The sequence below is a fragment of the Corapipo altera genome, unplaced genomic scaffold, assembly GCF_003945725.1.
Source record: "Corapipo altera isolate COAL_440 unplaced genomic scaffold, ASM394572v1 0, whole genome shotgun sequence".
In the NCBI taxonomy this organism is placed as follows: domain Eukaryota; kingdom Metazoa; phylum Chordata; class Aves; order Passeriformes; family Pipridae; genus Corapipo; species Corapipo altera.
In genome coordinates, this window is record NW_020884872.1 from 41,130,982 (window position 1) to 41,146,635 (window position 15,654).

Sequence of the window (15,654 nt, forward strand, 5' to 3'; positions counted from 1 at the left end):
TTATCAGTGGTGTTTCCTATAATTTTTTAAGTCTGTACTCACAAAACTGTTGCTTTAGTGGGCTACTGACATTTTGATCCCACAAAAATTGCAGGGAAAATTCTTGCAATACACATATTTGAAAAGGAGGAATTTATGACATAAACTGAAATCTAGTGCCTTAAATATATACTCTGTTGTTTAGGCTGTGCTGGTGTCAAAATTGGACTGGATGAGACCACAAATTCTTGTAAGAACAACTTAATGCAGTCTTTCAGTCTAAATGCTTGAAATTACAAAAGATAAGGTAATTTGCACTAAGTGGGTGACGCTACAGTGAGTTTGCATAGTATTTCCATACCAGCAAATAACTGAATAAACAATAAGAGAAATTAAGCCTATTCTGTATGTACTGTCATTGTCCTCAGATGTTGGTTGTTTACAATGGAAGAGCAAGTATTTAAAATTATACCTTGCTGGTATTTTTCAATTCCTATTACTAAGAACAGATTTTATTTTTTTTACAGCTTTTTATAGTTTTTGTTGTTTTACCTTTATGCATTTTGAACAGTTTTAACATGTCCCATACATTTTTTTAAATATTTTTTGTGGGATTTTCTTTTTACGAAGCACCCAATGGAGCATTTCCTGTGTGACCCACTAGCAGTAGTCAGTAAACTCTGATGTCAGTTCCCTTTAACTGTCCCATTTCAGTGCAGTATCTGTTTTGTTATGCTTGTTCTCTAACATAATTACATCAGAATATCAGCCAGCAAACATACTGGAACATAAACTTGGTATTTTTATACCACATAGATGGACTTAAAATTGACCTAACAGATGCATATGCACCATTACTATAAATTCCATGCATAAGAAGGAAATAACTGATATTCCATATTAGAGAAAAGAAAACATTATTCAAATGCTTGCTGCATTATTTTTTTCCTTTTCACTTCTTTTTTGAAGCTTATACTTCCATCCTGATGCCTTACTGTGCAGCAGCATTTCACATCCCTCTGCCTTGGTCTCTCATGCTTGGAGTATACATTGGAAAGCTTCTTTTTAAGCCAGAAGTTAATGGTTCTTTATCTGTAAGAAACCTTAGTTCTCTTATGAGTATCTGTGTGAGAAGTTTCTGTTATGCAATATAAAAAGTGGATAGTTCATGCACTGATTTTGTGCTCAGGTTTTCTGTAGCATCCTGTTCTTTTTTGAATTGGATTACTTCTACAGGCTTTAAAAAAGGAAATAGCTCTTTAAATACTATTTCCTTGAGATTACTTAAGTGATTAGAATATAATTTTTAGAAATGCAATTTGCTGGAGGTATTTTCGAAGATGTAAAAGGTGTCATGCAATTTCCTGCAGTGTTTTATATATTTGTAAAAAAATTTTTACAATATTTTTTTTCTGCATAATACCACTTTCAAAGAAAGCTCCTTTTTTGAGATATACATTGGTTTATAGAACAAGAAGGGTCCCACCAATACATTCACTACTTGTTAAAGATCTCTTTAAAGCAGCACTTTGAGTCATTAGCATATATTTTTAATACCAAACCCATGTATTGTGTATGTTGTACAAAATATTAAAAGGTGCCACTGGAGAAAAAAAATAATATTATTTTCTGTTCTCCATTTTTGTATTATACAATAACCATTAAATACTTTGTTAGTGGATCCAAAGCAAAAAAATTGCACCAAGTCCTTAAATGCCTTTAATCTACAGAAAGTGTTTTTGCAGGGAAGCAACAGCAACAAGGAATCTGCTGCAGGGTGAGAACTTACTTAAGAGAGGCAGACCGAGCTTATCTGTTGTTTCCAAGCTGCATCTTCTGCCCTAGGAGCAGTAAGAAAACGCATCCTGGATCAGTGGAGTGTTGCCACATGGTTTGAATTCGTAAATAAGCAAAGTAATATTTGAACTATTCAAATGAAGGGTTTTTACAATTTATATCCATATTGCTATTATAGTGTCTTTTCTAGGTCTTAGTCTTCTTGATATCAGCTTGTAAGTTTAGCAGAAAATGTGTGAACCAGACATTAGTGCACTGCTGCTGCTGAGCCAGAGCTTTAGTATTGAAAATACTTCTCATTAAGGTTCCTTTTACCCTTTTCCCTGAATCAGGTACTTGCCTCACTCTGAGACATTGCAGAATCATAGAACCATAGGATACCAGGTTGGAAGGGACCTCCAGGATTATCTGGTCCAGCCTTCCTTGGCAAAAGCCCCGTCCAGACAAGATGGCCCAGCACTCTGTCAAGAAAAGCTTCATGTCCAACCACGTCCCTGGGGAGATTATTCCAAAGGCTGGTTGTTCTCACTGTGAAACTGGCGTTCAATAGAGTTTCTACAATTGCAGTAGTTGACTTCTAAACATTCAAGTTTCTCTTACCACAGAATGTGACTCCTCCCCCCTCTTCTCCCCTGCCTGCTGGCACTCCAGCAGCCTTGTACTGCATTTCTGCACAGCTCTAACTCCAAACCTGGAGAGCAGGATGAGCAAAGAAGGGCAGACAAATACACAGCAGTGCTTTCTTGTCATCATAAATATCTTTATTGTGAAAAATACCATAAAATAATTCCCACAGTTCTAGAAAAAAAAACAGTTCTTGCTTTTTAGATTCGTGATTTCATATAAAGACATTTTATAATTCGAAACATTTGATAAATCTCTGGCTAGCTTTACTTATCCTTCTTATAACATAAAACTGCTACTGAGAGATTTGCTGAGGGGAAAAAAAATTATTCTGCCATTTATGTTATGATTTTATGGATAAAAGTGTGTATTACAGAGCAAACAAACAATACCTTACAATAAGGCACTTTTAAATACAACTAACCTGCTATGCTATCCTGGCTAGTTTCCGGCAAAGCCTCTATAAATCACAGGCCTAAACAGAAGAATAATTCTTGTTCCAAACATTGGTCTGAAAACTGAAATGATAACAAGCTTTGTTTTTTCTAAAAAAAAGTTTAAGCTGACACATTTTCTGCATATGTCACAAGTTTGAGCACTTCAGTCTGTAGTTCACTTTGAATCTGTTTTAACACTGATCATCAGTACATCAGTATTAAACATGTACCAAGTATAATATGCCCCCCCCACCTTCCTTTTAAAACAAGTTGGAAACAGGTTTATTAAAACTGAAAGAATTCAACAGAGGAAGTTTGCATCTACATACAGGCCAGTTACGGTAACGATGCTTCATGCACAGCTCAGGGTTGACAAACTAGCAAGACATTTATTCCAATGTTCAGTTATTGAACATTATTGCACTACAGAAACCCCCTAATAAATAAAAAGGTGAGTTCAGCTTCCTTGCTTCATTTTCCAAAGTCACATCAGGAAATGCATCACCGTATCTGGAGAGCCTTGCAGTGTAAATGGTTTCTTTTTAACAAACTTCGTCTTTCTGCGTTTCCAGAAGTACCTCAAAGCCCTTAGGAATAGCACTGGGGTGGTAACACTTCTTGTAAACAGCTGCTGCTCAATACTAGTAAAGCTTTGTTCTCCACTGTCATTTTTTGCCTTTGTTTCCAAGAACCTTTCTTTCATGGAACAAATCTATGAACAGCATTCAAGTACTAATCACCTTCCTTCTTCTACTGACTACATTCAACCCTTTTTTTTTTTTTCTTAGAATGTAATTTTCCCTTTCCCATTCATTCTCAAAATGCACATGGTCCTTTTTGGTTCCTGAATGCTCTCAGCATACACCAGAACTGTCCTGCTGCCCCAGAGAAACAAACCTGTGCTGCTCCAACATCAGTGCCTTGTATGAAGAATTTACTCATGAGGGACCATCTTATTCCTTCCCTAGAAGAAAAAAAAAGTAAACCCCAGGAAACACTTCTCTCACCTCTGGCTTTTAAAACAGAGAAGGGAGAGGGATGAGGGGGAAAAAAAAAAAAAAGGAACACGGGCAGTTCTTGGAAAGACATTTCATTCCCATCACTTCTCTAGCACACAAACACAGCTGTCTGTGGTCCTTGTTGTGACATCTGCAGCCCAACCACACTCCTGTATGTACAAAATGTGACATATTGCTTACACTGCTCATTCAATACTCATTTAAAAACAGCCCCTCGTAGTGAACGAGCCGATACAGAAGGGTTTGCACAGAGCGATGGCTCATGCACACACACACACACACACACAGAGCAACCACCAGGAACCATTCTGCCCACAACAGGCACGGCTGGGTTGAGCTCCCCCTCAGGGGCTGACAGGAGCCGGGGGGGGGACACATGAAAGCCACCTGCCCAGAGCTACCTGCCCATCCTTTATGTACTCCAGCAACAAGCAGATGCACAGAGGCTGATTCCACAGGGTAACAGGTTATTCACTGTGAGCAAGTTCCTGTGTCTGAGTCCCATAGAGTCATGCCAGCCTAGAGTGCTCTGAACAGTGTCCTGAGCATCTGGTACGGAGCTTAAGCAAAAAACTTTCCAACAGGTCAAAGGCACAAGTTGAACTTCTAGGAAGTCATTCAACTTGGGAAACATCCGACACTGAGGTTTCACAGGCTGCTGGGGTGGTTTTGAACCAAAAGCTGTTAGAAATCACCACACTGCTCCTCAGCTTGAAGATAATTGCAAAGCCATGTGTTCAGCAGAAATTTATGTTCATGAAGTACTTGGGCAGGAGCCAAGGGTCATGCTCCAACAGCAACTTCGACTACAGTAAGATAAAATGCACTTTCAGACTGAAGGCCTTATTTGCCTATTTCATTTGTTTTACTGCAGCTGCTTATGCTTTCAAATGCCACAAGTTGAAGTGAGAGAAGGTTCCTATCAACTGATTATTGTTTTCCAGTTAAAATGCAATCAACACTGATGAACCGTAATTCTTGCATTCTAAGAAAATGGCTGCTGATGAAACTCATCAGCAACTATGACAGACTCAAGTTACAGAACAGAGGACTCCTCACAGCTACAGCCCTGGAAACACTGTACATCACACTCTCACAGTTCCATCAACTGCACCGAACCAATTTTAACTATGTGCATATAGAAAAAAATAAACCAGACTTTTGGCTAGTGGGAAGTTAGTCCCTCTTTTTGCACACATTTGTTTCTGCAGTACCGTGGCTGTTACACGAAACACAAAATTACTTCAATTTCCCATAGTATTAATTCCCTGTTGCACCACCCAACAGAAATGAAGTTGTATTACAGGAGTTGATATCACATTCCTGGTCAGCAGTACACTCACCTCACAACCTGTCTTAGTTCTGAGTTTATGTACAGAACTAACAAATTGCTGCACAGTCAGGGAAATGTCACATCAAATTTTCTGCTCAAATCTCAAGCAGGTATTTTGTTAAAGTGCAAACTATTCAAGAATCATACCCAAATAAACACCCCAAATGGCATTCAGAAAAAAAAATGTGGGGTTTTTTTTTTTAGTTTCATAGTTGACAATTACCACCCAGGAAATCACCCCAATCCATTAATGAGCAAAGTGAGCAGACACTTTCAAATACAATTACTCCCAAGCACCCTTTTTCCAGAGGGATTGCTGGGAGTCGTTCAGCACACAGGCTCTTCTCCCGCCCACGGCGCTGCCGACACCAACACAGCAGGTGGTCACCAGGGTTTCCTCTTAAGAGATGGATGGTTCTGCTGAGCATGACCAACAGTTTGTTAATGTGGAGACTACTGTATCTACCCTTGCCATGTTTATTAGGCCCCGATCCAGAAAAATATTTACATGCATTTTTATCTTTAAGCATATACTTGAGTCCTAAATTTAAGCGTTGTCCTAAGTAGCATCTTATTGTTTTTTCCATCCATGGGAATAAACATGTCCTGCATATCCACAACAAATACAAAGGCAGTACAACTCCCCCCCCCAACCAGTGTGAGCTTATCAAGCAAACCCACTGAATACCAAAAGAAAGAAAGACCTTCCTTCTAGTGCAGTAAGACTCTGGGTTAAGGACAACATTAGAAATTAAGATTTTGGGTCTTGAACTGAGAGACTTTTTATTTTTCAACGAATTGAGTAAAAAACAGCAGCAGCCACCAGAAACAGTCTTGGCTCTAACTGAAGTGAAATTTGAATGTAAATGGTCCTCCTCCAGAACCAAAGGGGTTGAATCCTTGCCACGTGTTCCAGTTCCTGTGGAAAGGGTTGCTCCCACCCTGCTGACTCTCTGCGTCCAGTGGGTCCTCTCCTGCATCAAACTTCCGCCTCATTTCTGGAGGAAAGAAAGCCAAGATGGAATTATGGCACAGTAATAACAGGGCTTCCCTGGAATACTTCAGGTGCTGTTACAATCTAAATGCAATTTGCAATAGCAGTCGAGGCAGGAGACACCCATATCCTTGAAGTAAGCATATCCAGAGTTACTCGATCCTAGAAATCTCTGCAAGATGATATCCCAAAAAGAGATCTTTGAAATAATAATTTTTGACTTTTACGAAAAATCACTGAAACACTGAAATAAATAATTCCAGGTTTACATCTGACTTCATATGACATACTGGATGCAAGTATTAGTGCACTATTTTCTCAAGAGAGATAAGGGGAGAAAGGGAAAACGAGGGAAGCTGTAATGCCTGTTAGGACTTACACTTGCTGTGTTTTTAACTTACTGTAAAAAAGTAATTAAAAAATGAAGTCACTGCATCATTACCTGGGTCAGTGAGGACTTCTTTAGCAGCTGCTATATCAATAAATTTTTTCTCTGCTTTCTTCTTTTCTTCCTCACTCTGGAAGTTATCAGGATGCCACTGGGATGCCAGCTTTCTGTAAGCTTTTATGATTTCTTGCTTTCGAGCATTTCTGGATGGATAAAATTATAACTAACTTAATTCTCTAAATCACATGTCACACTAGTGAATCTACAGGTTAATTTTAAACACTGAGACAGTAATTAAGGGCATCAAGAAAATTATGAGTTAGTTAACCTTCTGCAAATGGCACTGAAGATTCTTTATGCAAAACGAAGCAGGTTTCAACTTTAAACAAAGATTACTCACTCTTTTATTTCACCACCCATTAACTTTCCTTGGAAAGATGCTACTGCCAGATACTATGCAGAACAGAGTTCCCAGTCTGAAGAATTTGCAATCATAACAAAAAGCACAAAAAGCAGAGATCAAATTAGTTCACGATTGGAAGGATGACCAATATTAGTTCAGAACTGGACATTTGTTTGCTCCTCATTAGAAGGGAAGTTGTTGGTTTCTCAAGGTTAATGGCAGAAGTATTTTTGATACCTTTCAGTTAGTCCTTCCAAACTCTTCCAATCTGTCACACTATCTGCCACAATTTTATTTTTTGTTGCTTTCAGTAATTCTTGCCAGTCCTCATTTCTTTCCCAATTCATTCACCTACTAAGAATTTCCTGCTGAATTCTTTATTTCCCCTCTCACCAATGCTGTTTTTCCATTCCTTCTACAGGGATTGTAAATAGGTGCTACTTACAAGTTGAACACTACTACATTAGTACAACAGAAAAGTGAAGGTAGCAAGATAAAGGAACAGCAGAACAAATTCAAGTGCTCAGTCCTATCTGCGCTGGTTTAAATAACCAACTTTCACATCATCATCTCTGGAATTAATATCTCACCTTTTTACTCCCAGGATTTTATAGTAATCCCTCTTCTGTGATTGCTTCAGCATTCTCTGGGCACGTTCTAGCCCCTCCCGAATCTGCTGGTCATTCTCACTGTTGGCTTGAGCAGTCTCATAGTCTTTAATAGCTTTTATAAAAAAAGCGAATGAAAGAAGATTACACAACTCTACAAACTTCAATTTAAAGAACTCAACCACTCCACAAAATTGAAGCTTTGCTATTACCATATATAAACAGCAAAACTTTCATTTCAACTTGACATGTTTGAGTTTTTCCTCCCTAAATTAGAAAACCCTGGAGTAGAGGAAATTCACTTTCACATATAAATTAGGTAATTTTCTTTCTTTAGGTTCAATTACACTGGTGGGAAATGAGGGAGAAGGGAGGTTACCAGACTCCGGTCACAACACGCTCTTGATGTTGCAACAGGAATAACATAACAAGTATCTAGGCCTGGAAGGAGGAAAAAGAGACCCAGAAGTAAGATTCAGCAACTAGTATGTGAAGAGCCCACTGCACGACGTTAGTCCCACACTGCTGTTCAGCTGAAGGATGCATTACCCAGAGTCTTTAAGTTAATATTCATTCTTCTCCCCCAGCCTGCACTCTCTATCAACACGACAGAAAGTCTCTTCTCTTTAATGACAATAAAGACAAATTTCAGACTACCAGTAAGTTCATACTGTTAGTGAAAGGCAAATATTGGTTTTTTACACCTCTGCATACATAATACGCAGACAGTTATATTTTAAGGTTGGTTTTTTTTTTTTCCAAAAGCATACTCTCACTCTATTTCAAGAGTTGCATTTCTCAGGAACGAAAGCAAGAGAGATGCTATAACGTAATTTGTAAAACATTCAAGGTCTACACTATTTTTTTTAAGTAAACTCTATTATTACTGTAAGTGGTAACTGAATGCTTAAGACACCAAGTTTATATACTCTTTGATATCAAAATTTATCAAGGGAAGTAACTATCTCAGTCTTTAATGAGACTGCTCTTCTTTCGCTGTTATAATCCTCAAGGTCTCATTTGCAGATCCCAATCTCCTAGGTTTCTCAAGTTAGATAAAGTACTTGCATCAGATTATTTCCAAGCAGATGCTATTTCTCAGCAGGTGTTACATTTGTTTTTCACTGTTTCTGAGCAAGACAGCAGGAAGTGCTAATGAATTTGTACTACCCAGACATCTGATACCACTGCAATCTTGTTTTAGTTATTGGGAAAAAAAAAAATTCCAAATGGTATTGCCAGTGCCCCAACAATTTCATAGGCTATTACAAGCCAAACAAAATTTCTGTTCATTTTCTCATCACTGGACACTCGTTTTCTGCCTTAACAAAGCATTTTGGCTTCTGCTGATATTTTTAATAATTTGTCCAGTCATTAAAAAAACAAAAACCCCAAGAGTGTGAACTAATGTGTGCGCCCAACATATGCTGTTGAAAGCGATAAAAATAATGAAAATGCAGGGATTTCATTATGCTGCTTTACTGCTCCAATAATTTTAAGCACCAGTGTACTTAATCTGCTTCACGTGGTACTGGAAGGTCCCACCACAACGTCCTGCCAAATGCAGATCAGATTGCTCAGCTTCACTGAGCGCCACATCACCGACAGCACGCACCACTGTGGGAAAACAGTCTGCTTCAGGGATCAACTATTTGCCATGACAGTATTAAATTTCTCTTCTTTTTTTTTAAATCAACTTCCTTATCTAAAGACTGCGAGCATTAAGCACATGGGAAGGTAAGTTTTTCAGTGCTGCACACTGCAGAGTGAAAGCGCCCAGCAAGTACATTTTACACTTTCACACTCAAGGGCAGGAATTTTCCTCTTTCAGAGAGCTAATTGCTCCTCTCACTTGAGCGGTGAGGGTTGGAAGCAGGTGGAGCAGGATGGCAGCTTCCTGATGACAAGAAGTTCGATATGAAACTAGGAGACTTATTACTAATTCACGGTATGTCAAGTGAGATATATTAATCAATTCTTTTGAGCCACTATTTCTAAAAGCACTAGTACCTCCAAACCAACAGAAGAGTCACTGCTGCTGCTTACTGGCCTGCTATTCCAGAAAGCATCCTTTCTTCTTTTCATCCTGTTCCACGACATAAAAGGAACAACTAGTTTCCAGTGTCACTTTCAATTTAAATACTTCAGTCAAATCTAACTCTCCTTCTTTCAATACAAGACTCTTCACAACCTCTCAAAAGATAATCACACCGTATCTCTAGACAGATTTGCTGGCTTTGGAATCTTGCCTGCATTTTTAAAAGAGACCAAGATCAATTCTGCATGTGCATTAATGGCCAATTTCCTATCAAACATGAGTAACTGCAGACAACCTACACCCATGCCAAGAGAGAAATGAAAGAACCAGGTACGCTCTTACTGAAACCCCTAAAGTAATGGGGGGGGAATAAAAAAATAAAAAAATTAAAAATTAAAAAAAAAAAAATTAGTATGTCTTGATCAATTTTGAAACAGCAAGGTAGCTTTTTTCCTTCAACAAAACTTGAGCTTTAGACAGATAGACTTCTGCACTTATGAGGCATGCCAGAAAGGGAGTCATTACACATCTGTTGCTGTAGACAAGCCCTGGATCTCATGTGATTATAAAGTAATTAAAACCATTTGATTAACTCAGCTATACATACCAAAGTGCATCTTGAACATTTAGCAATAATCGCCTTCAAAGTTCTGAATTACAAGTACTTTGAAATTTCCTATCTTTAACATGAAAATAGCTGCCTCTAGCTTGAAAATTTTTTGAGGGAAGAATAAGAATCAGTCTGCCCCTTTAAATATGAGATTACAATTTTAATTGCTCTACTGTTCTCTCTAGCAAAGAGAAGTCAGTGATCATTTTACAGCAGTTAAAACTGAAGGATAAATGAAGATACCTTCAGGCAGACTAACGTTAATGGGCTGTAATAGTGTTGATGGAGGCTCTGCTGGAAGGCAGAGTGTAACTACAACCACCTCACTACTGTCAAGGGCAGGAGGAAGGCATGGGACATGCTAAAGAACAGGGATCTGACGAAGCACAGTTCCACTCTAGCATGGTGGTTCACCTGGAATGAGGCTAGGCCAAGCTCAGCAGGCACCAGCTCTCCCAGATCCCAGGTATGTCCTCTCTGTTTCCTTATATCCTATAATATGGAGGTATTTGCTCCAGCACAAGACCAAGCTGGTTCCCTGCATTTATGCAGAACCTTGTTATAAAACTTTTCTTTCCTCTAATTTGCAAGAGTTGAGTCAGCACCCCTGGAGGTTTTTAAAAGACATGTGTATGTGGCACTAGGGAACATGGTGCAGTGGTGGACTTGGCAGTGCTTTACTGGACTATCTTGATAATCCTAGAAGTTGTTTCTGTGACTCTGTGTAATAGTATGCATTTTACAAAAAGTCTGTATGGAAAATGCAGCCTCAGGAATGGAGTCAGTTTACTGCTTTCAGCAGCACTACAGAGATCTGCAGAGGTGAAGCAATGGCCATTAACTTCCTCTGCCCCCAACACATGCCAGAGAATAGAACAGTGTTATTTTCATGCTGCCATCTCAAGACATTAAAAATGCGGTCCTAAAAAGGATTTACATCAACCGAACTATAATTACCTTTTACCTCTAAACACATTTGTCTGACATTGCTGATTATATAAAACATGTTTAAGTGGATTAAGCTGTACAGTCTCACAGAACATCCTGAACACGGTCCGTTATTGTAAAGACAACTATGCCATAGATAATACAAGTGCATTCCACTTACACTAATCAAGACAAAATTACCACCAGATATTTTTGTAAATCTGCAACTACCAGTGTTAATTAAGGATGACAACATAGTGTAGAATCAAAGTGCATGTTAAAAAAAAGCCTTTGAAACACCGAGTGCATTTTAAATGTCCACGAAAAAGTATACGTCAACTGCATACAACTGTACCTTCTTCATACAGGTCTTCCAGCAAATAAGCTTCTGCTCTGTCTTTCAGAGCATTCACGTTGGTTGGTTCCAGTTGCAGAACTTCTGTACAAAGTTTTATGGCTTCTGTAGACTGCTGATTCTAGAGAGAAGAAAGTAAAACAAAATTCACATAGTTGTGGGGGGTTTGTTTGTTGTTTGTTTGTCTTAAAGAAATTTACAGAGGGAGAATAATCAGAATTACCTTTGATAAGCAGTGACAGATTCTTTCTTTGGCACGAGTAGCATAAACTGGTACTTCTGGCTCAGTTTTCATTACAGATTCGTATTTACTGATAGCATCTTCATACCTGTTTAAATCATAAAGCAAAATATCATGAAATGTGATCACTATCTCAGGGTGTTGCAATTTATTTACAAATCTTGAAATTCACAGATTTTCACATCCTCCTAGCAATGTACCTTAACTTTAATAGCCTTAAAGGCGAGGTGTGAGACAATAGTATGAAGAAAATCTGCAGCCATTTCAAGAATTACATCCCCATTCCCTTTTCTGTGCTATGAGACAGAAGAGCTGGCACCAGCCCTGGCAGGCTTTTGCAGAAGACAGTAACTACCATCCCTCACCATGCACAGACAACAGTCTCTAGATGTGCCTCCTGTCCAACATGCTACTTTACACCTAAAAATAAGCATCTCCCTCTCCAATATCTGAGACGGACCAAGTCTGGAGTCTTACTGCAAGCACTGTACTATCTGCACACTACAAAAGGTACCACCTATTCCATAGCTACAAAAAAGCTCTTTATGCCAACTTGAATTAGGAGGTTGTTTGTTTTTTCCTTTTCTTCTCCACAAGTCACACAGTAAAATGTTTTTTTGCTGCAAAGGTCTCAAAGATGCTAAAGTTGCATGGTGTGAGCAAGAAATGGATTAGAACATTTACCTAAAAAGGCAAGAGAGCGATTGAACCCATGGGTTGCTATACAAGCTAGAGAAATTCAAGCTCTCAGAAGATTCTCTGAAACAGGATTGATACTGGATTAAGTGAAGAGAGTCCAAACAGACTGATGGCTTAATCAAATTGGCCTCAGTTGTGCTTATTCACGTTCCTGATGTATTTCATTTTAAAACACCACCTTGACAATGTCTAATGATTTGTGAGAGTTCCTTACAGTTGGATGTCATGCGCTTGAGAACATGAAAAACTGAAGTAAAGCAAGAAGCAGAAGAATACAGAGGCATGAAAAAGAAAGCCCATCAGTCAGATCCATTTTTGCTATCAAGGCACTGCAGAGTTATTAGGGGGTTTTAGTCTAGAGATCTGGTCCTTTAATCACAGAATAGTTGAGACTGGAAGGGACTTCTGGAAGTCATCTGGTCCAACCCCACTGCTCACACAGGGCCACCTACAGCAGGCTGCCCAGGAGTGTCCAAATGGTTTTTTAATAACTCCAAAATGGGGAGACTCTACAACCTCCCTGGGCAACCTGCATGACTGCAAATGAGGGGGTAGTAGAAAGCATTTCACTATGTTCAAAGGGAATTTCTTGTTTCAGTTTGCACCCATTGGCCTGATTCTGATACAAGGCATCACTGATCAGAGCCTGGTTCTGCCCTCTTTGCACCCTCCCTTCAGGTATTTTGATGAGATGACCCTGTAGCAGAGAAGGCTCAAACAGTCCCAGCCATCTCAGCCTTTCCTTGCAGTCCCTCCATCATTTTAGTGGGATTTTGTTGGACTTTCTCAGTAGTTTCATCTCTCTGGCACTCCAGGTGTGGCCTCATCAGTTCTGAGTAATAATATATGAGAGCTGAAAACTACTATCCCTATCTTGGTCTTACTACCTGCTACAGAAAGAAGTTAAGTATGCAAAGAGAAGACAGTGGCATCGGAAGGAATCAGAACAGGATTGTTGCTATGTGAGTCAATATTTATTTTAATTGTAATTTGAGAGCTGTGCTCAGTTATCCACTTCAACTGACAGATGCAAAAAGCATCACTTAATCAGCTCCTCAATCAATAAGTTGGTGCCTCCATAGTAGATTTTTTCCTTTTTTTTTTTTTAAATATAGGAGTGAATACTTACCTGCCTTCTCTGATGAATTCCTCTGCTGACTCAATCTGCTTATTGAGTTTCTTTACTTGCTTATAGAGAGAGAAACACTGCTTATGATCTTGGTCCAGTTTCAGACACTCCCGGACTTCACTTTTCACAGGGAGGTAAGGAGAAGGTAAAAAAAAAAATAAAATATGTCACCACATATTATGAAATTTTAACTAGAGACACAATGCAACACATACAAGCTGTCCACAACAGTTGACTTCTTTACACAATCTCTCTCCTCATCCAAAAAATTACTGTAAAGTGAGACATCAACAAAAAGTCTTCCAGAACATAGAGGGTTATTTGTCTGGTTTGGGTATTAATTATTCTGTGTTGCCAAATATACAAAAGATTAAGTGTTACATGTGATACATGGAATCCCAGCCAAGCCTGAGCCCGACTTTTTGTTGTGAAGACTGCTCTTTAATAAAATTCTGATTAGGGCAGATATCTCTCCAAATTGTCAAATGTTTAAAAAAAAAGTACAGTCATCTCCGCACAACCACGGTGTTATTTTCAGAAAGAGATCACAAAATCTGATTTTGTTCCTAAGGACAGACAAAAAAATCCCAGTATTTGAAAATCACTAAGCCTGTAAAGGTAAGAGAAAGAAACCAAGAGAAGGCCAAGGACCAGAGTAAGCATCCAGAGAGTCCAAGAGCTACTGAACTCTTAGTATATCTTATGACGCAAAAAAAAAAATAAAATAAAGGTATTAGATAAGAATGAAGGAACTCTTCATTATTATCCCTTCATTCTGTTTCCATTTTGTTCTTCAACAGTGTTCTTAACTGTACTTTTAAAAATCAAAAATCTATTCTTGAAATCACTATGTAAAGTGATGTCCAGCTACCAAAACTCACCACAGAAGTGACCTATGAGCTCCCAAGACTAAGTATACTCTAGAAAGGGGATGTGTAATGCAAACCAATTGCCCAGCTATAAAATGAATTTTTTCCATTACAATCCATCACATGCAGTTTCCAGCAGCTAGCCAAGAAAAGAAAATCAGGCCTTTTCAGTTCTCTTCATCTCTTATTGAAGAGATTCTGTGGCAGAAACCATACTGGAAGGAGTCTGGAGATGAAGGTAGCACATCTGAGGTTATGATTGCCACAGAAATCGTTCCTGTGCAAACAGGAGGATTACACCATCTGTCCAGCCAGGCACAGAGTAAAAACCTAACAGTTCAGATTGGGCAAGGGCAGTTATCTGCCGGATTGACAAGGGACATATGGGAGTAAGACCTTAAACATAACTCAGTATGAATAAAAGAGTAGGACATTATCAAAAAGTCATCCAAAATGCTGGACATTGTCTGCAGGAATGAAAGATCAACAGCTCAGGACCCCTGGCTCTTCATAGCTGGGTGCTCCTGTATTTTTTATTTATTCTTAAGCCTGTAACCTTAATGCAGACGTTTTTTGTTTGCATTGTAAACTTCACTGGAATAGAGGTTCAAGGTTAAAAAAAAGGTTCCACCAAAGCAAGTTCAGAGTAGCACTTCTGTCTAGGATGGAGAAATACAATGAAGATAGTACTTGCAAGCAACTCTGATGGACATGCACTCTGGCTTCTGCTTTAGCAAAGAAGACACCTGGAACCATCGATGGCTGGCCTGCCAAGCATAAGCATGGTGTCTTCACTGCCTGTTCATAGCTTCTAGAAAGGAGCTTCCTTCATCAGATCCAGACCACAGCTGCTACTACATCCAAAACTCACACAATACAGATATTTCATGGTTTATCATGACCTATATAATTACATTTTATGTTGATTGTAATTATTACAGCAAATAGTAAAATTACCTGAGTGATAATTCATGGTCCCCCAGCTGATAATATATTCTGCTGATTTTATAGAAGGCTTCAGTATTATCATTCTTTAATTTGGCAGCAGCTTTCAAGTCACTAATAGCTTTGCTTGGTTCCCCTTCCTTTATATAACACTCTGCTCGAAGTTCCCGTAGCTCTGCATCCCAAACACAAACCTTAAGAAATCAAAATTAAAGCTTGGTTTTGGTCCATAACACTTCTTTTCCGTCCCAAAACAAAA

At 38.8% G+C, this 15,654-nt stretch overlaps 1 protein-coding gene across 2 annotated transcripts in view; it reads right to left on the minus strand.

The window, feature by feature from the left end:
• Nucleotides 1–5,380: 5,380 nt before the first annotated feature.
• DNAJC3 (DnaJ heat shock protein family (Hsp40) member C3) overlaps nucleotides 5,381–15,654 on the minus strand; it is a 30,689-nt gene continuing 20,415 nt past the window's right edge. For both annotated transcript variants that reach the window (XM_027645314.1, XM_027645322.1), the window contains exons 6-12: nucleotides 15,408–15,589; nucleotides 13,582–13,701; nucleotides 11,736–11,841; nucleotides 11,513–11,633; nucleotides 7,565–7,697; nucleotides 6,626–6,774; nucleotides 5,381–6,187 (exon numbers count right to left, since the gene is read on the minus strand). In XM_027645314.1, coding sequence (XP_027501115.1) covers nucleotides 6,030–6,187; nucleotides 6,626–6,774; nucleotides 7,565–7,697; nucleotides 11,513–11,633; nucleotides 11,736–11,841; nucleotides 13,582–13,701; nucleotides 15,408–15,589 — 969 coding nt within the window. In that variant the 3' untranslated portion in view covers nucleotides 5,381–6,029. The remainder of the gene's footprint in view (nucleotides 6,188–6,625; nucleotides 6,775–7,564; nucleotides 7,698–11,512; nucleotides 11,634–11,735; nucleotides 11,842–13,581; nucleotides 13,702–15,407; nucleotides 15,590–15,654) is intronic.